This window comes from Budorcas taxicolor, chromosome 5 (genome assembly GCF_023091745.1).
Source record: "Budorcas taxicolor isolate Tak-1 chromosome 5, Takin1.1, whole genome shotgun sequence".
Taxonomy (NCBI): Eukaryota; Metazoa; Chordata; class Mammalia; order Artiodactyla; family Bovidae; genus Budorcas; species Budorcas taxicolor.
In genome coordinates, this window is record NC_068914.1 from 79,608,124 (window position 1) to 79,629,043 (window position 20,920).

Genomic DNA, 20,920 nt, shown 5'->3' on the forward strand with positions numbered 1-20,920 from the left:
TTCTCCAGGCAGGAACACTGGAGCGGGTTGCCATTTGAGCAGCGTATAAATCCAGTAGTCTAGGTATGAGAGTAGGTGATCACTTGGCACTTCATCCTTAGAGTCTTATCATTTGAGATGTGAAAAACTGTATTTCATTTTCATGTGCACTGATTTTATTACCACTGAGGTTTGACATCTGCCATTGTATTTTTTTCCTTTCTGAATGCATATTCATCTCCTCTGCATTCTTAACTCCCGAGATTTTTGGTGTTATCTTAGAAGTGCTCTGAAGTCTTTATGTATTGAATAGCCCTTTGTCCTATTTGTTGACAAATATTTCCTCTGGATGTTCTGTTTAAATTTAGGATGCTTTTGATGCATAGAAACTGGATAATACTTTCCTCTGAAACTTCTTCCACATCTAGAAATTGTGTGTGTGTGTGTGTATGTGTGTATATATATATATATATATCAATATCAATATTTACTTCTAATTTTTTATGATGTTACTTTTTAAATGTTTCTTTTCTGGAATTTATCACAGAATGTGGTTTAGAGTATGATTTCAATCTTTCCTTTTTTTCCCCAAATAGCTAACAACTGTTTCATTGCCATTTACTGAATAATCTTTACTGATCTCCTTGATTTGTAATGCCTTCCTTTTCATATGTTAAATTATTATTGAGCTCATATCTGGGCTTCATGTCCTATTCTCTAACCTAGATATCCTTAAGCTAATGTTGCGCCATGTGCTCAGCTGTATCTGATTCTTTGTGACCCCATGGATGGTAGCTTGCCAGGCTCCTCTGTTCATGGAATTTTCCAGGCAAGAATACTGGAATGGGTTGCCATTTTCTTCTCCAGGGGTTCTTCCCCACCCAGGGATTGAACCTGTGTCTCCTGTGCCTTCTGCATTGCAGGCAGATTCTTTACTGCTGAGCCAGGAGGTAAGTCTCTTGAGCTAATAAAACTCATTATGTTACTAATATGATTTTATTAATAATAAGCCCCCCAAAGATGGACAGAAACAGCAAGGACCTAACAGAAGCAGAAGAGACTGAGAAGAGGTAGCAAGAATACACAGATGAACTGTGCAGAAAAGGTCTCAATGGCCTGGATAACCATGACGGTGTGGCCACTCACCTAGAGCCAGACATCCTCGAATGTGAAGTCAAGTGGATCTTAGGAAGCATTACCAGCAACAAGGCTAGTGGAGGTGATGGAATTCCATTTGAGCTATTTCAAATCCTAAAAGATGATGCTGTGAAAGTATTACATTCAATATGCCAGAAAATCTGGAAAACTCAGCAGTGGCCACAGGACTGGAAAAGGTCAGTTTTCATTCCAATTCCAAAGAAAGGCAATGCCAAAGGATGTTCAAACTATTGCACAATTGCACCAATTTCACATGTTAGTAAGGAAATGCTCAAAACCCTTCAAGCTAGGCTTTAGCAGTAAGTGAACCAAGAAATTCCAGATGTACAAGCTGAGTTTAGAAATGGAAGAGGAACCAGAGAACAAATTGCCAACATCCACTGGGTCATAGAAAAAGCAAGAGAATTCCAGAAAAACATCTACTTTTGCTTCACTGAGTAGGCTAAAGCCTTTGACTTTGTGGATCACAATAAACTGTGGAAAATTCTTAAATAGATGGGAATACCAGACCACCTTACTTGTCTCCTGAGAAACCTATTTGCAGATCAAGAAGCAACAGTTAGATCTGGACATGGAACAACAGAATGATACAAAATTGGGAAAGGAGTACGTCAAGGCTATACATTGTCCTTCTACTTATTTAACTTATATGCAGAGTACATCATGCAAAATGCTGGGCTGGATGAGTCACAGGCTGGAATCAAGACTGCCAGGAGAAACAGCAACAGCCTCAGATACGCAGATGATACCCCTCTGATGGCAGAAAGCAAAGAACTAAAGAGCCTCTTGATGAGGGTGAAAGAGGAGAGTGGAAAAGCTAGCTTAAAACTCAACATTCATAAAACTGAGATCATGGCATCTGGTCCCATCACTTCACGGCAAATAGATGGGGAAATGTGGACACTGTGACAGATTTCATTTTCTTGGGCTCCAAAATCACTGCAGACAGTGACTGCAGCCATGAAATTAAAAGACACTCACGCCTTGGAAGAAAAGCTATGATAAACCTAGACAGCGTATTTAAAAAGCAGAGACATCACACTGCCAACAAAGGTCCATATAGTCACAGCTATAGTTTGTCCAGTAGTCATGTATAAATGTGAGAGGTGGACCATAAAAAAGGCTGAGGGCCATAAAACTGATGCTTTTGAACTGTGGTGCTGGAGAAGACTCTTGAGAGTCCCTTGGACTTCAAGGGATCAAACCAGTCAATCCTAAAGGAAATAAACTCTGAATATTCATTGGAAGGACTGATACTGAAGCAGAATCTCCAATACTTTGGCCACCTGATGGAACAGTTGACTCACTGGAAAAGATCCTAATACTGAGAAAGACCAAGGGTAGGAGAAGCGGGCAACAGAGGATGAGATGGTTGGACGGCATCACTGACTCAGTGGACAGGAGTTTGAGCAACTCTAGGAGATAGTGAAGGACAGGGAAGCCTGGTGTGGTGCAGTCCATGGGGTCACAAAGAGTCGGACATAACTTAGTGACTGAAGAGCAACAATATGATTTTATTAATAATAAACACAAAATTGCTTTAAGTTCTGATATTTTACAAGCACTGTCTTTTTATCTAGAAGCATTTAAGACTTCTTTTATGTCTTTCAGAAGTTTTTATTTTTTGATAGTTCCTATTATCTTTTTATTTAGGCTACTCTTGGAAAATTTTAGAATACTTGATGCCTCCCATCTGGTCTCTCAATTAGAAACTGGAAAACCTGAACCATGGATCTGATTTAAAGAATAGAGGTAAAAAAAAGTCGGAAGAGTCATGGGTAGCAGGAGTTACTGTGAAACCTTGAGAGCCACTCCATGTGGTGGCTTAATTGTTCTCTGGAATCAATCTTTTTTATGAGACTGCACAGTTTCCAGCTCAACTTTTCAGTTTTCTCAACATTTAAAATTAGATTCTGAAAAAAACCTGTTGCAGATTCTTACCCAGAAAAAGACAGCACTGGCACAGAGGGTTACACGTATACACTTTCCCCAGGTGGTGAAGGGAACACGCTCTTCTTCCTAATTAAAAAAGAAAAAAAAAGTCAATTAAGGATTTCTCCAACAAAATGACTTTTCTCCTAATTGGTTGCTATATCCTAGGTTTAATTTTTATATGTAAATGTTCACAGAAATTTATTCATAATAACACAAACTAGAAAAATCCCAATTGCCCATCATCAATGTATTCAAAGGATAAACAAACTGTAGTATATGTGTATAATGATAAGTTACTGACTCAAAGGAGAACTATGAATACACCGAACAGCCTGGGTGAATCTCACAAGGATTGTGATAATTAAAAGAAACTAGACACAGAAGACTACATCCTAGGCATTTTCATTCATATAAAAATTCCAGAAAAAAACAAGACTACAGGAAAAATCACTTTTTCCTGCAGCTATAGGAAAAAAATGATCAGTGCTTGTCAAGGTGAGGATTTCGGGGAGGATCTAGAATCCAAAATTATTAATATACAAGGGGACAATCTGGCATAAAAGAATTGTTCTGTGTTTATGTCTGTGGTGGTGGTTGCCTTCCTGTATATATATATATATATATATATATATATATGTTTCAAAATTTATCATATTGTACATTTAAAGTTGATAAACACACATACAAACACATACACACACAGAGTTTAAAGATAAAATCATTAACTTATCCCAGCCTCTATACAAAATTAACATTTGATTTCCAGGAAAAATGCATTCTTGGGTGCTCTTAAAAAACACATGGTCTCAAAAGCCTAGGCTTAATTTTTTAAAAAAATTAGTTTTCAGACTCAGCCTCCTTATTCAAAATTGCATGCTTTTTTTTTTTTGGTTAACAATTTCAAATATACACACAACAAAACCAGTGCAGTGTTTATTTTACTAACAGTTTCTGAAAAGGCAAGTGTGAATAACATACTGTTTATCTGCTATGATTTGAGCTCAACAGTCTGGGTATCCGACAACGCTATTTCTGAGCTTGTCTCAGATTTCAGAAGTGACTGCAGTGATAGCGAAGAGCCTGTGCAGGACAGAAAGTTTTGCAGGTATCTGCAAGTACCAGGTATCCATTGTAAGTTTCCTGACTGACCTTTTGTATTAACAAAGTGTAACTCTTGAGTTTTTGGCATTTCTGTTTTATAGTTTATATAAATATATTGAGATTTTTTTGAGAGGCCCAATCAACCATGTGATCATAGCTGTAAACATATACATGGCATTTCCTTTGTTCCAGGTCTTAGTTATTCCAAGTAGGTTCTATTCATTAACTCCATCAGCTTACCACAGTCAAATGAGGAAACAACTCTCGTATTTCTGTTTTACAGCTGGCCAAACTATGGCACAGAGAAGTTAACAAATTTCCAATATCACTCAGCTAGTAAGTTGTTGTGTTTGGATATGAATTCCTTATGTTTTATTCCCAGGGCCTCACCACAACACTGCTGGCCTCTCTATACAATGGAGGATGTGTTTGCAATAAAAGCAAAGTGAGGAATAAGAAGGAAAAAAATGAACCTTCATCTTCAATTTTTTACCAAGCAATGCTACAATGGAAATTTAACTTATTAGCTGGCAATTTTAAATTTAAAATGGGTAGGTTTAAATTTCCAAAATATCTTTTCCTCAGTATTTTTCATACGTTGCCAATAACACAGGCATTTGTTTTTCAGTACTCAAAAACATTATGCACATCTGATTTTGTCTAAGTTTCAGCCTTCTTTTCTGAATGTACAATCTTTCACAAACACATGCTTTGACCCCCGTCTTTCACTGTAAACAAGAGAACTATTCATAATGGAAATTATTTGGAGCCTGTTACATTATAAAAGACAACTGTCACCTTCTCTTGGGTAACTGAACCTCGTTTTTTTTCCATTTATAAAATGAGGAGGTTGAACTGCTCTCTCCAGACCCTTTTAGTGCCAACATTCTGTAAATCTGTGATTCAATTTATAAAATCTATAGCTGGAGCCATTTTCAGATGCTCTTGGTAAAAAGCATTTTCTTTCCAAGAGTTATTCGTATTCAAAACCTACTGTCCTTATACTGATGACTGCAAATACAATCGGCTCTAAATTTTCTATGTTGATGGAAAGAAGCAATAATGCAGATGATTTTAAAAAATCATCTTTCACTGACTTTGAAATGTTTATACAGAGATAGAGAGTTTTATTTTTAAATTCTGAAGCAACAATAAAAGCAGCATATTTACCTGTCTAGTTATAAAAACGCCTAATATGGGGCCTGAATACAGCGGCATCTCAACAAACATTTCCCCTTTTATCCATTCTCCGATTTTAGGATAACAGTCACACTACTCTGTGCACATTCCAGCCAGAAGGGGGAGCAGTGGCTGAGGCCTAGTGCAAGACAGCTAGTCTATGATGGAAAGTGAGCTGTAGGGACTTTCCTGGCAGTCCAGTGGTTAAGACTATGCCTTCCAATACAGGCTGTGTGGGTTCAATCCCTAGTCAAGGAGCAAAGATCCTACATGCCTTGTGGCTAAAAAACGAAAATATGAAACAGAAGCAATATTGTATCAAAAAAAAAAAAAAAGAGAGGGCTGTAATAATGAGGGTGCATGTGAAAAATTGAGAATCAACTATGAAAATCAATGTCTTTCCTTCTATGTCACTGTCTTTTTTTTTTTTTTTTTTTTACTGGTATGAAAAGATACAAATCAATATATCTTTTATACATTTCTTTCAGAGTTTATGTATTTTTCATTTTACTGTTATTAAGAGAGAAAGGACCACAGTTGTCTCCTGTGTCCACAATTCTAAACTGCTCCTTCACTTTGGCTGTACATTAAAAATCACCAAAGAAGCTTTAAAAAAAATTTTGTGCCAGAATGTACCCTATTCCACTGAGTACCATGAGTGTACATAGACAGAAGCTGGGCATCAACATTTTATAAGCTCCTCGGTGATTCCAGTGTGCAACCAAGTTTGAGAACCCCAGCAACATATAGATTAAACTACATGTAGACGACATCCTATTTACCTGAGTGATCTCATTTATCACCACGTGAGTACACCGTGCCTCGTATTCTGGTCGGGCTTGCTCTTCCTGCTGTAACTCAACAGTGTCCCATTCGTACTCAAGTTCTGCCTGGCGCCGCTTCCAAAACTCCAAAAACAAGGTTACTAACAAAGAGAAAGAAAAGCATCATGTGCATCTTCAAGGATCAGTGATGCTTCAGAAATCTGTACTGAATAATATTAATTACTCACAACACTTTTGTACATGGTCAATAAAATCCAATTTTAATTATCGATGACACTAATACTTAAAACAGAAAAGTGAGCTAATGTTTATTTTTTAAGGAAAATGATAATTTATCCAACTTGTGAAACCAGGCTATATCATGGGAAGGGTAGTAGTGTGATGGTCAGAAGGAATGTGATCCTGTCTACCACTAAGGCATCTGCTACTAGCACATTACTGCCAATAAAAAACACAGGTAACTATAATAATTCAAAGCCGTCCATGGTCCATCTTTTAGTCTGCTTCCCCTTGCATCCCTCTCCCTCATTCCCTCCAAATGGCCTGGGGGATGAGAACGCTTTAGTGGTCCCCAAATCTTTATTTTCTACTTCCCAAGTCGCCCCAATTAAAATAATATTCTTAAATATGGAAATATATTTTTCAAATTTGTATAAAGTATGAGTAAAATAATTTTAAGAAATCTTTATTATTTTTCAAGACTTGCCACTTCAAATATTAGACAGAAACAACACTAAGTGTTCATTGAAAATATGGTTTCAGGGTAAATCCCCTAGGTACTTCTTCTACCCATTAACCCTTTCTACACAGAAATTCTGGAATAACCAGTTACACCCACAAATATTTCTGAGTCTCTACTGAGTACTGAGAATGAAGAGAAAAAAAGATATGGTCTCTGCTTCAAGGAGCTTCTAAGTATATAGGAATGACAGTGAAGTGCTACTTACAGTGGACGTTTAAGAGGGCTGTGATCTAGGTAAGTGCTGGGTGGTCTGGGCACACAGAGTCACAGTGTATTGATAACAAGTCTGTCCCGGAGAAGAGGGCCTCTGGGGTGAGTTCTGAGATGCCACAGAGCTGATCAGGTGAAGGCAGAATGTTAAGGCCATTTCCCCCAGGGAGCTGTGTGTGCAAAGGCAAGATGCTAAAGAGACACATGGGGAACTACTTTCCAGGAAGTTCAAATAGTCTGGAATAGAGCCCAGAGTGTGGTGAGATGGGTGGGGCCGCCAGATGGCAGGGGAATATCACAAAGGACTCTGTGTGCCTTAAAGATGGAGGAGACATCAAAGGCGGTCAAGAAGGAGTAGAGGCAGCTAGACCCAAGGGCAGGTCCAGGATGCTTCAGCTAGGAGGTGGGAGAAGATGGCATTTTAGCAGGTAGACAGATTGGACACGGGTGTGATGAAAGGGGAAGATCAAGGATGCTTGCCAGGTTTCTGGCTTTGGCAGTGTCCTGAATTCTAGTGTCATTCCTTGAAATAAGAAGGGCAGGAAAGGGAGGAAGTCTGAGAGAGAAGACAACTGATTCGGTTCTGATCAGCTGCCTGTGGGCCCCAGGAGAGATGTCTGGTAGGCAGATAAAAGTCTAGAACTCAAGAGAAAGACCCAGACTGAGCAGAGAATTTGTCCTGTTTGCAGCGGCAACTGGGGCAAGAGTGGATGAGCTCTGCATGGACTATGGAGCGGCAGTTCTCACCCTGGCTGCATGAGAAGCACTGAGGGCTCTTAAAATGTTTTCAGCCTGGGCACCACACTCAAGGTGCTGATTTCATCGGTCTGACATTGTTTTCTGTCTTTGGAAAGCTCAACGGGGCAGTCAGGGTTAAGAATCAACCTGCAGAGAACAGGGAGCCTTTGGGTAGAGGGCAAACAGAGGCTGTCTTGAAATCCTGCAGACCCTGCCATGGGCAGCTGGACATGCGGGGGAAGCCTGAAGATGCGCCATGAGGAAGGTGAAAGCAATGCTTCCCAGCGGCGAGGACAGAGGGAATGCTCAAAATACCCATGTCCGGCAGTGTTTGTTGTGACTTCACTGATGTTCCAACAACAGTGAGTGAGAGCAGAGATAATCTGGACATTGGAATCAAGTCTGAATTCTGGCTGTGACAATCACTAGGTGTTTGACTACTGGTTACAACGCTTCCACAGCCTGAGTCCCTGCTTCCCTCTATGGAAAATGGGGGAAATAGGAACCAGCTTACAGGCTGTCCTGAGCTAAATGACCTAACATTTATAAAGACCCTCATGACCCTCTGAGGTAACTGCTATTACCACCCCCATTTTGGACATCAGGAAACAGAGGCACAGAAAACTTCAAATACTTGCCTGAGATAAGGAGTCAGGTATCGAAGCAAGGCACGCTTGGCTTCAGAGCCCAAGCCCTTCTTACGACTAAGCCTAACTGCCCAAGCTGCCTGCTCCATAACCCGCCTCCTGCTGGCTCTGTTCCAGCACCCATTCTGCTGAGACATCATCACTGCTTGCCTGCCCAGTGTCTGATTCTCCTCCTCCAGGACATAAAGCTAGTAACTGCCCTCTGTCCCAACACTGCCTCTGTGGATACACTAACCCTCATGATGCCACTGCTGTGATTACCTGATGTTCACAAGCATATATGGGTGGCAGCCTGGCTTTTTGCCACGGATGCTGCTGTCAAAGGAGGCAAAGAGCACAGTTAGTGGGGGAGGCCACTAATCATCTCCTGTGTGGTTGGGAAGCTAGAAAGATTTCAACCAGTCCCCAGAGCAGCTCCTGCTTTCAGGGCAGGCCCTTCTCCTTCTACATGCCCTGCACAGAATGAAAGAGTTTGTCCCTCATTTTTGGGTAAGACAGCACTTGTGACTCCTTGACCAGAACCTTCAAAAACAGACCACTTTGTTGGAACGGAAGCGTGGTACCAAGCTCAGCTACTCTACAGCCTCATCTGGCTCAGCCCAGTCAGTGCAAGGGATGCACAGTGGTGAGTGCTCCGTACAGAGAGTGATGCCTCCACCACTGAGAACCTGCCCAGCCATTCGCGCTCTTCCCCCATTCGGGGGAAATGAAGTATCCATGGGGTGAAAGCCTTGAGGGCACCAGCTAACTGTGGACTAGGCTGTGACTGACTGTTCCTGCTCCCCATCTGGCCCATGCTCGTCTCACATGCAGATACTCCAAAGAGATCCCAGCTTTGGGGAATGAGCCAACTTTCCTCGGGCTGCACATGAAGCAGAACCACCACCCACTTACTAAAGACCCCTGGGCTCACACCACCACACACCTTATCTAACAGAAGACCCCTACTTTTTAATTTGAGAATTCTATTGCCAACACTGCATTACACTTCACACCCATGATGTTCTCTCCACTCTGTCTTCCGCTCTGCAGCTAAGAAATCAGTCCAGAGCTAGTGTACACTCTGCAAAAAAGGCACACACTCTATTCCCTACTCTCATCTCCACTTGTGCATGCCACAATGGATAGCACTCACATCCTGACCTTCGTTTGCTCCTGCATTTATCATTTATGATGTCCGTGAGGGCAGGGATTTGGTTTTGCCCGTGGCTGAAACACTAGCAAACAGCAGGCACTGGGTAAGTATTAGTTAAATGAATGTACTGTGGAAAGTCATTCCAAAAACTGGAGGACGGCCACTGCCTGGTTCAGCTGAAGGATGCAATCGTCTACTTGGCGGGCCAAGCTCGATTGAGCCGCTCCCTGCTATGCCTGACCTTCCACTGTATACCACTCTCTGCTTTGCCCGTCTTGAGGGCCTAGAGGAGCTGAGAGGAGGATGCAACTGTTGATGGGTGAGGTTGTGGTGGCTCCGGCCCTTTGAGTGCTGGGAGTTATTCAGGAGAGAGAGACTGAGAAAATATCATATGTACCATCCTGTCCCATGGTTCACTTGACCCAGGACCACTCACCAGGGGACATGCTGGCCCTTTCCAACCTCAAGAAAGAGACTGTGGGTGGGTGAGAAGATGGTATCTTTCTTTTAATAGCCTCTTTATAAGGCTAGCCTGGAAAAAGCTCTCTAAAGCCACTTTGGATACTTTCCCTGTGTTTATGGACTCTCTAAATTTTGTCACTTTAATTGAAATATGAGAAATACAGCTATTTTTGAAATTTTTATTGATTTCCAATGAAGAAAATTCTTATTTTCTTCTTCTGCTAAGTAAAGAAAACTACTTTTTACTTCATTTGAAAGAGCAGCTTTCATGAATTTATATCTTCAAACATAACTATTTGAAAAAAATTTGTGATGCAGGACATGAAAGTCCTACTGTGTTTTGGCATCTACAAGCAGGTGGATGAAATGAACAGGACTGATCTTGTGAGGCTGGGCTTTCTTACTCCTGATCCAGAAAGAAGGGCCCATACCTGCATAGGTGAGGTAGGATCAAGATTGTAGAACCATTATTTTCTAGCCCATTTCTCAGATTCCCAGATAAGATAGTGCAATTATATCAAATAAATATTTCTGCATCCTTTTAAAAGTCTGTTGCAACTTTACTACTATTCCCTGCATCCTGTCACTGATTTAAGGGCTGGTGACAACCAAGTACCTAAGAGCCCTTGTTCTGACTGTCACTTTTTGTCTTTGGGGCCTCTAGTAATTTGCTGCATCTGCCTGAGTGTCATTTTCCTTATCTTCAGAATGGAAGCGTAACAGCCATTCATTTGCTCAGTAATAATCTAACAACAGTATTAGCAGGAGATGAGTTATGAAAATAAAACTTCTTACAAAAAGCAAGAGAAGCAGTTTAATCAGTTGCTGTAAGGAAAGAACAGTGGATACCCTTCCCCTTCCTTCCTGAACCTGAACATAAAATGGATGCTTTTACCCAATCCTGAAGTGGACGCATTCTGAGCGGGAAGTGACAGGACTGCTGTGCAAGCCAGAAATGGCCTGATGAAAAATAATGAGTGGGTAGCAAATCCTCAAAACCCTGGAGGGCTGCAGGAATGGGTGGGAGTTTCTTAGTTCCTCGTTTCATAGAGCCAAGAACTCAGCAGGGTCCATGACAGACTCCATAGCCCAGTATAACCACTCAATGCTTGGAGTGGCCTGGGCCACGTGGCTGCTTGCTCACGGTGCTGCATGTCCCAGAGTGACAGCACGGGGACCTGGGGCGACTCTGCACGATGCCAGACAGGGATTTCCTGTTCTGTATCTTCTGTGCTCTCTCTTCCTGAAAATAAAACAACTGGTTGGACTCCAGAGGGGAGCACGGCACTTACATTCTCTGGCAAACCATGTACCAGGCAGCTCTAGCTGACCGAGAGAGACACAGAATAATAAAATGAACATAGAATATGAAACATGGAATACGTTCCATTAGAACATAGAATGAACATAGAATAAGAAAAGAGAGAAGGCTGCCCAGGACCATGGGAACCAAAACCAGTTGGTCCTCTTAATCAGGATATTATAAAGAAAATATCCATCTGATGGAAGATTCTAATACACAGTGTAGGTGGTTGTATCCAGCAATGTCTAAGGACAAGGCACACTCTGTAGCTGGGATCGTTCTGGTTGCTTTAACAGTTTGCTGCTAAAGGCCTGGCGGGTTTTATTGGGTCTTGAAACTATCCAGACTTCTGTCATCACTCAGAAAGGCAGATGAGTTTGCTTAGCCTAGATTCCTACTTCCTAACTGAAAGACTACAAGGCTGAAGATACATTTCTCGGGATAAATAACAAGGTCATACTATATTGTACAGGGACCTATATTCAATATACTGTGATAAACCATACTGGGAAAAATATGAAAAATTCCTGTATATGTATAATTGAAAAACTGTGCTGTACAGCAGAAATTAACACAATGTGGTTAATCAACTATATTTGAATAAATTTTAAAAATTGTAATTCTAAAAAAAATTACATCTCTCAGACTCTCCTGCAGCTAGGATTCCAGATGTGGTTTTTAACATGCCCATCAGATGCACCTGTGTGTCACTGACATCAGAAATGCAGCTGAATGCAGACAGAGGTGGTTATACGAGTTGCATCATTTTGCTAGTGTGGATGCAGCCACAGAAGCAGAGACCCGAAACGAACGGTTGTGATAGTCATTTTCTGATCTCCAAGTGCAGCTAGTTAGGGTGACGGCTTCCTGAAATCCCCCTTCTTACGAGCTAGGTTTCTGAGTTTTTTTAGAAATCACTAGGCCCACCCTAGAACTCAAAGGTGAAAATTAAAAATGGCAGTCATGCAGCCAAGAGGCTGGTGGGGAGAAGAGAGGTAGGTAAGAAACGACAAGGAATAGAGAGGGGAGAAGGCTTTCACAACCTCTGCTTCCACTGGGAGTAGTTGGTGTTTAGCACTCGAGGAGTCAGTAGGAGCAGATGAACTGGCTTGGCCTAAAAGGGGGGATATTTTTCAAAGAAGTACATGATTTACGCTAAATTTATTATACAAGGTTTTCTACTTTCAACGTTTATAGTTTCCAGGGAGAAGAAAAATACTCTGCAACATACATCTGGGCACAAGAGATGGTACAGGAATATGATAATGGTGATATGAAAAACTTCAGTTTTGCAATTGCAGGCTTTCTGTAATGAGGTTCCCAGCAGTAGTTCTCATCAGGCAGAGGTAACAAGAAAAGCAATAAGGCATTTAAAATAAAAACTTCATCATACACACACATATCCTTAAAGATACACATATGGTGCCATGAGCAGGGCTGAAATGTTTTCTGCATTCTAAAATCTGATGAAATAAAATCAGCAGTTCAGTATGCCTGTCACTTCTATAAACATGGTGTAGTTTAATGATCACAGAAAGCAGAGCTGGTTAGGAAATTTGAAGCTTTTCTTTTGTGTCAAAGTTAGTAATTTTTGCTTCATTTAAGAAATCTCTTTTAATTAGGGCTATCAGCTCTATTAACATGTGGAGTTCAATAGATGTGTTTGAATTTTATAGATTATGAATTAGCGTTGAGACTGAGGTTTGGGCAATTTAGTTAAAACTGCCCCTGCCCACATGTTCAGCACTCACCCTCTTACCAGGATGAAAAAAATGAAAGGTGTATTTCACAGTGAAGGAGTACAGAGAATCTTAATATATGAACTTGATCTTTATTCTTCCATGTGGCAAATATTAGCTACTGTTTGGTCTCCAGCCAAAACATGCTAAATGTCTGAATGACAGTGTGACTTATTAGGTACATTTGGCTATCTTACAGTTTATTCTATGCAGGAGTGGCAACTAACATCTCTTAAAAGTGTCCAAAGTAATTGGCCTGTCTGTTTTGTGATTCATTTGGGGACCCTTCATAGGCACAACCACTGCAAAAGAGAAATACCGCCAGGAACACCTATAAACAATGGTATCTGTATGTTAGTAGCATGTGTTGATAGGCTGTCTTCTCCAAAATAAGAAACTTGGTTCTGTTTCCTCCCCCACCTATCTACATCCTGAACTGTTTTACCCCAGACTCACACAATGAAATTGGAAATGCATTTATCTTCGAAAATGAACATTTTTTTTCTCCAATGGTAGAACATTTACATCAATTAAACATGTCAAAGTCTGTATAAAATGATAATTGCCTCATTACATTAATGATGCTCTTGAAGATAAATAATATATAGTGTTAAAGCTTCTATATACAAATTATATTCTTAAGGATCACATCTGTCCTATTTATTAAACAGAATGTTATTATGATAAGAGTAGCAGCATGTATTTATTAACTAGTCACTCATACAGAAGTTTATAAACAAGAAAGCTTACCTGGAATCCCCATGTTGCTGCTTTTCCTGAACCCCAACCCCATGAAAATTAGGTTGGATCACAGCTAGGGATGCTAATACAACAATAGCTGCCAGTGAACCATGCCTCCCTGTATTATCTAAGCCCTTGAGCTGTCCTCCCGTCTCTTCACATTGTTGTTGGGTTGACCATGACATGCTTTGGCTGATGGAACATTTGCAAACTAGATGCAAATGTAGGCTTAACAAATGCCTGATGTGTACTTTTCCTTTTCTGCGTCTCTTTGGAACTCTGAACTGCCATGTGAAGAATGCTGGTCCAGCTCCTGGAGGTTGAGAAACCATGCACACCAGGACAAGGTGGCCCAGTTGAGCCCTGTACACCAACCCTGGTGGCGAATTTCCCACCTGACACGGAGAACCATGAGAAACAATACACGTGGGTTTTAAGCCACTACACCTTGAGGTATTTTTATATGCAGTAATTGATACAATGGCCTTAAGAATGATAAATGTGGAGTTCCAGGCAAGCTGAAGCTTGGGCAACCCACGAGACTAAAGGTGGGTTGTTTTGATAAGTCTCTCCCTATAAAACCGTATAAAGACATTAAGTTCAGTACTTATGTGATTTTAGGGTTTTTGTTTGTTTGATTTCAGTTAAAAGGCAAAAGGAAACTGAAAAAAAAATATATATATATAACTTACCCCACACCCCCATAAATACTGCAAAGACTAGGGTTCCAAAACTGTCAAAGATGCACAATTTCTGTAAAATACAATAATGACATTTACATGAATTATGTTCTTCACCTAGTAGAATTCATCAAATATGCGCTGCTTTGTATATATTACCGTCTGGAAATTTCTTTTAAATCTGTTGCCTAGTTTGACAATCACCACATCTACTACATACTTACAGACGAGATTTCTCATTCTCCTGAAAGCACACAGCTTTTACCAGACTACATTTTCCAAAGGAATCTTTCTGTGTCTTGATAAAGAAATAAGCACAGCTGCTAAGATTCCATTTTGTTGAAAGCCTCTAACATACTTTTGAATAACAGCCTCTTTTTATGGACGATCAGAGTGAATTCGAGGAAACAGAATGGCCCTAAGAGGACAATGAACTCCAAACAACTTGGAGATTTATGATTTGCATCTTATCATCCCACCCTGGTCAGGGGGCAAGTTCCCGAATTCCTGGTTTTCTTAAGAGAAGCACAAAGCTGGGGTTTACTTTAAGATGGCTCGCCTCCAGAGCTTGTTTTCCTCAAATCCAGTGATGACTTTTCTATCATGGCTGACAGAAGCTTTCATCAGGATAAAGATGCAAAAGTGCTTTTGCGGACATTAAAAGGGCTCAGTGATCATGAATGAATACACTACATACTCTATTTACTAGCTTACTAACTTTCAAATTTTTGCTAATTGTCTCCCTCTATTAATTCCTGAAAAAATTTCCAATTAGCTACCAATTTTTCATCAGTGAGCATTTTTATATCTCCTAAAAAGGTCTATAAAATTAGCAGAAAAAGTGGCAAACACAATATCAACTTTATGAAAGATCTTATGAAAAGTAAAGAAGACATGCTAGAAAAGGAAGCTATAGGCTAAAAAATAAATAGATAAAAAGCAAACTCTTCAGGGCTAAGGAAAATTCAAAGCTGCTCCTAAGTAAAAAACTTGACTTTTTAAAAGTTCTTTCTGGGTTGCCCTTATACTGATGCAAAATGAATAAACTTCCAGCTAAATAAAAGTTAAGGTTATTTTTATAAAATAATATCCACCTACCCATCTTCTTATATATCCTTTTCCAAATCATTTAGATGCTCCTCAATCACACATATATTTCCTGAGCAGAAAGAATAGTCCCAAACTGTCATTCAATTACTCCTCTCAAAAATCTAGCTCAAGGAAGACAGAATTAACAAATGAGTGATCAATCTGGGGAACAGAGCTCCCTACCTACTCTAGTCCTGGGATTACACAGAACCCAGATTTCAACTCTTTCAGCTCTGACTCTCTTGAACCATCTTTTCCAAGCTCTCTTTTAATGTCATGTCTTATCCTTTATTGAAAAGTTATTATAGGAAAAGTCCCATGAAATACGGTTCTGCGTGTTATAATGTTATTATTGAAGATTCTGTCCAGTGTCACTTCTCTTCTAGGAATCAGTGCAAACCTCTCTCTATGTGATACCTCCTTATTTGCCCTGATGCCTCTATCCTCCCACTCAAGAAAGAGAAAATCCTATTATGCTGAGAAAAAGCCACTGGAAGCACATCTGTCAATACCAGAGGAATGGGAGGGAAAGAAACAGCAAGAAAAGGCAGGTGTACTGCTAAGGCCAAGCTCACTGCAGCTGCTGAGCTCAAAACATCTTGCAAAGCAAGATGTGCCTTGCACTCCTATGAGAGACAGTTAGGTGTCCTGGAGGAAGTTACCATTTTTGCCATATGGGTGAGAATCGAGGAACTCAAAGTATAAGATGGTTGGCCTCTCTGCTCTACATGCCCCAGAAACAACATGGAAGCAGGAAGTAAGCGGGAAGATAAGCAAAGCGTTTTCTTGGTAAGAAGCTTAGCTTAGCTTGCTTGGCAGGATGGCAGAGAGGGAAAGCTGGCTGTGCTAACAGTGGCCCCGAGTCAGCACACTGCGTTAGTCATGTGAAGCAGGAAGGCAGAGAGAGCTGCACATGCAGGCATGATGATTTTAAGTGGAGGAGAGAAACCTAGAAAAGTTAGAATCTAGAAAAGTGACAATTTGCTATGCTTTCTTCCTGCAAAGGAACAAAATCAAAATTATGTAACAATGCATTTCAAAGACCTAAACATTATAACTTAACCATATTTCCTCTTTATCTTGCCAGCTAAAAAGCTAAGAACTTTATTTAATGCTCAGTCACAAAACCAGTATCAATCCTGATTATTTCCATAACTGTTTCTTCATTTCCTTGATCCTGATTATCTATTTCTAATTTATTAATAATTCTGGCATACATATCAACTAGTGAATATTCCATCACTTTCCAAAAGGAAAGAAATGACTATAAAATGCATAAATGAAGAAATGACTGAATTAACCAATAAACAGGAAAGGTGCTTCTCTTTTTTCCTTTTTTATGTTATTTTTTCATTTCATTCTTTTACATTCTTTTATACACTTCCCTCCCTTTGTAAATCAGTCTGAAAAGACTCAAAGCATTTTTTTTTTGAAACTGGAAGAGAATGATTCACTTTTTTCCCCCCAAAACATGACAGTGTGGAAATTTCTAAAGGAAAATGGAATTTCCATTTGTACTCTGTGGAGTACAGTTTGCCTCTGGTATTGTCCTTTGCACTTGCCTTAAATCCTGTGCCCTGGAGATACACACTATGGACCTTTATGAGTCAACGGCGCTGGAAGGCAGCTTCTCTCTTGCTACCTCCAAGTCTTTCACTTTGAGTGATCTATGATGGGTATTTAGAGTCTAGAACTTGTGTTAGTTGAAGGGGAGTGGGCGATGAAATCTAATTTAACTCATAAAGTATAAAAATACATGTGTCGACAATATCCTGCGATCCTCTTAATTAAGTGGTGGAGCAATTTTTCACACGGAGTTCCATTCGGGGTGAAGTGCATGGTCCTGCAGGCAGCCAGTGAGGAACGTGGCGACAGCAAGGAAGGCAGATGCGCTGTCATTTCCTGGCTTGCCTGTTACCAGGCGGGTGGTTGAGCAGATTATTTAAGCCCGCAGATTCAGTGTTTTAATCTGTAAAACAGAGCTAACACCTGTTCTGCCTGCCTCACAGCACTCTTTCGTGTGTCAAGTGATAATCCAGGTATAAGTTTGCGAAGTCTCAACTATAAAGTAGCATCACTATATTAGCTGTGTACATGGAGCAGATCAGAATATTCTGAGATCATAGAAATATTCCTAAACTTTCATAGCACAGTGAGGGGACAGAGAGATCAAGACAGGGAAGAATTCTAAGAAGGTCAAAGTTGCCAGGAAAACCTTCTGAAGCAAGCCAACCATCTTTCTTCCTGTCTAGTCTTGCTGGTATGCCCTTCAGAAAGCTCCCTCCAGTCTCAATGCTTTTGCTAAACCTCCTGGATTTTAAGAAGTCATATAGCTCAAGACCATCTATCTGCATGTGTAAGGGGAACCAGATGTGTTTGGTAGGAATGTTTAGAGACAAAGTGAATGTCTGTTACCATTTGAAGACAAAACCTTTCTTATGCATTTTTATAAATACAGTCTAAATCTGATCTGCAAAGTCTTTAAAAATCCAAGGAGAGTTTTAGCATACTTTCAAAGTGGAAAAACAAGCACAGATTTCAGGTTTCCATACTTGAATTAAGGACAATACTTATAACAGTAAACCTATTAAATAGTATTTATGAGATAAGCCAGATAAGCAGGTTTGAGAAATCTGTTTTGATTACTTGAAATATTCAAGCAGTTTCAATTCTACAGTTCTTCACTGACCTTTCAGGAGATTATTGATAAGGCTTTTAATTTCAATGTATTATTTATAAACAAGGAATAACACATGTATTTTATATCTATCTTTGAAAATGAAGGCTTAGCTGAAAATTACCTTTCTAAATTCCTCAAGAGGAAAAAAATTTAGGTACTATGTTGTTTTAAAATTATTAGAAGGCAAAAAAAGCTTTCATTACTTGTGAATGTTTGAAAAAAATACCTTTGAGGACTCGCAAGTAACATTGAGTGACCAGAATGGACACTCATTATCACACTGAGGACACATTATGATCTGGCCGCCAATGTCGGGATCACAAACTTCTTTGCTAAAGAAAAGAGAAAAATAAAGTTTAATTTTTAAAAATTTAGTGAACACGACTTTTTACCAGAATGATAAGATCCAACATCCATTCATGATAAAAAAAACTAACTAAATTCTTATAAAACTAGGAGTGGAAATGAACTTCATTAACCTGATAAAATCTCGCTGTATAAAACCTATAAAAAAACATTATACTTAACAGTAAAAGGCTGAAAGTATTTCCTTTACATCAGAAACAAGATAATATATTCCACTATCACCGCTTCTTTTCACTGGTTGTGATATCACTGCCAACATAGTTAGTAAAAAACAAACAAACAAAAAAACAAAGACAAGGGGAATGGCAAGGAAAAAAACCTGCTATCCCTAATAAATTACATAATTGTTTATATGGACAACTCAGTAAAACTTGCAGATAAATTATTAGAATAAATGAGTTTAGTAAGTTTGCTGGACACAAAATCGGTATATATGTGTAGGGTCACAAAAAAGACACTGTGTCTCTAAAGACCTGCCACAGTTAAGAATTTTAATTTTTTATAACTGTTTTCAACAACTTAAAAATATGAAGAGTCCAGGAACAAAAATCTAATTCAAAATGTACAAAATTTATATGGAGAAAATGTTAAAACTGTTGTAAAAGAGTGAAGAACCTATATAAATAGGTAAATTATCATGTTCATCATTTGGAAGAATCAATACTTGAAGATGTCATTTCTCCCTTATTTGAGCTATACATTTAATAGAAAAGCAAAGCCTTAGAACAGTCAAGACATCTCCTAAAGGACAAGGTGCTACTGGGGTTGTTTAGTTGCTAAGTCCTGTCTGACTCTTGTGACCCCACAGACTGTAGCCCACCAACGTCTGTTCATGAGATTTTCCAGACAAGAATACTGGAGTGGGTTGCCATTTCCTTCTCCAGGGGATCTTCTCAACCCAGGGATCAAACCCATGTCTCCTGAATTGACAAGCAGATTCTTTACCAGTCAACCACCTGGGAAGCCCTTGAAGTTAAGAAAAACTGAGCAAAAGAGAAAAATAAAGAGTTCAGCAAGAGACCTCTGTATACACCAAAACTGATATATAACAGGCAGCATCGACCCAGCAAACCAGTAAGGTAAAAACTGATGTTTGAATAAATCGGGCTGCTGCAGTGGAATATCCATACAGAACAAGGTGAAAGTGAACCCCTAAATCCTATCACATATAAATCAGTTCCAGGTAGAAAATAAAACTGCAACAGTACCAACTTACAGAATAGTATCTAGATAACCTTGGGGTAAAGGAAAATACTACTAAAGAAAAACAAAAGAGCATAAATCATAAAGAAAAATATTAATACATTCAAAATCTTTTAAAAGTAAGAACCTCATTAAAGCACTACAAAGAGAGGGGAAAAAACTAGCCGCAGACTGGCAGAAGTTTTGCAATATACAGGAATGACAAAGGACTACTCACAAGAGTATTTTAAAAACTCCAGCAAGTTAATAAGAAAAACCCAGCAAATTATTAATAACAACAGGTTGCACACTGCTCACTCTAGAAGAAACTATGCAGATTGACTCCAATGTGAATAGGATTGGAACTGCAGAATTAGCACTGCAAATAACTCAGTAAAAAATAACTGGGCATGAGAAACACTTCAAGAATATCTGAGTAAAGATCTTGGAAAACATGCCCCTCCACAAAGCAAAGAACTTGACAAAATCTGTCAAAATTAACCTCTGCAGAAACTAAACAAAGGTTTCCAATAGCATGAGAAGTGTTTGAGAAAAAACAACTAAATCTTTTCCATAAAATAGTGAGTTTTTTTTTTTTAATTTTTATTTTTATTTTATTTTAGTTTGCAATACTGTATTGGTTTTGCCATACATTGACATGAATCCACCACGGGTGTACATGCGATCCCAAACATGAACCTCCCTCTCACCTCCCTCCCCACAACATCCCTCTGGGTCATCCCCATGCACCAGCCCCAAGCATGCTGTATCCTGCATCGGACATAGACTGGTGATTCGATTCTTACATGATAGTATACATGTTTCAATGCCATTCTCCCAAATCATCCCACCCTCTCCCTCTCCCTCTGAGTCCAAGAGTCCACTATACACATCTGTGTCTTTTTTGCTGTCTTGCATACAGGGTCATCATTGCCATCTTTCTAAACTCCATATATATGTGTTAGTATACTGTATTGGTGTTTTTCTTTCTGGCTTACTTCACTCTGTATAATCGGCTTCAGTTTCATCCATCTCATCAGAACTGATTCAAATGTATTCTTTTTAACGG

General features: G+C 39.5%; 1 protein-coding gene across 2 annotated transcripts in view; it reads right to left on the reverse strand.

The window, feature by feature from the left end:
- The window catches only part of ANO6 (anoctamin 6), a 235,836-nt gene that overhangs the window by 32,963 nt on the left and 181,953 nt on the right, over positions 1-20,920 (reverse strand). For both annotated transcript variants that reach the window (XR_008199419.1, XM_052641519.1), the window contains exons 9-12: positions 18,530-18,635; positions 14,547-14,607; positions 6,135-6,277; positions 3,079-3,156 (exon numbers count right to left, since the gene is read on the reverse strand). Coding sequence is in view for 1 of the 2 variants with exons in the window: in XM_052641519.1 (XP_052497479.1) it covers positions 3,079-3,156; positions 6,135-6,277; positions 14,547-14,607; positions 18,530-18,635 (388 nt within the window). In the remaining variant the exon portion in view is untranslated. The remainder of the gene's footprint in view (positions 1-3,078; positions 3,157-6,134; positions 6,278-14,546; positions 14,608-18,529; positions 18,636-20,920) is intronic.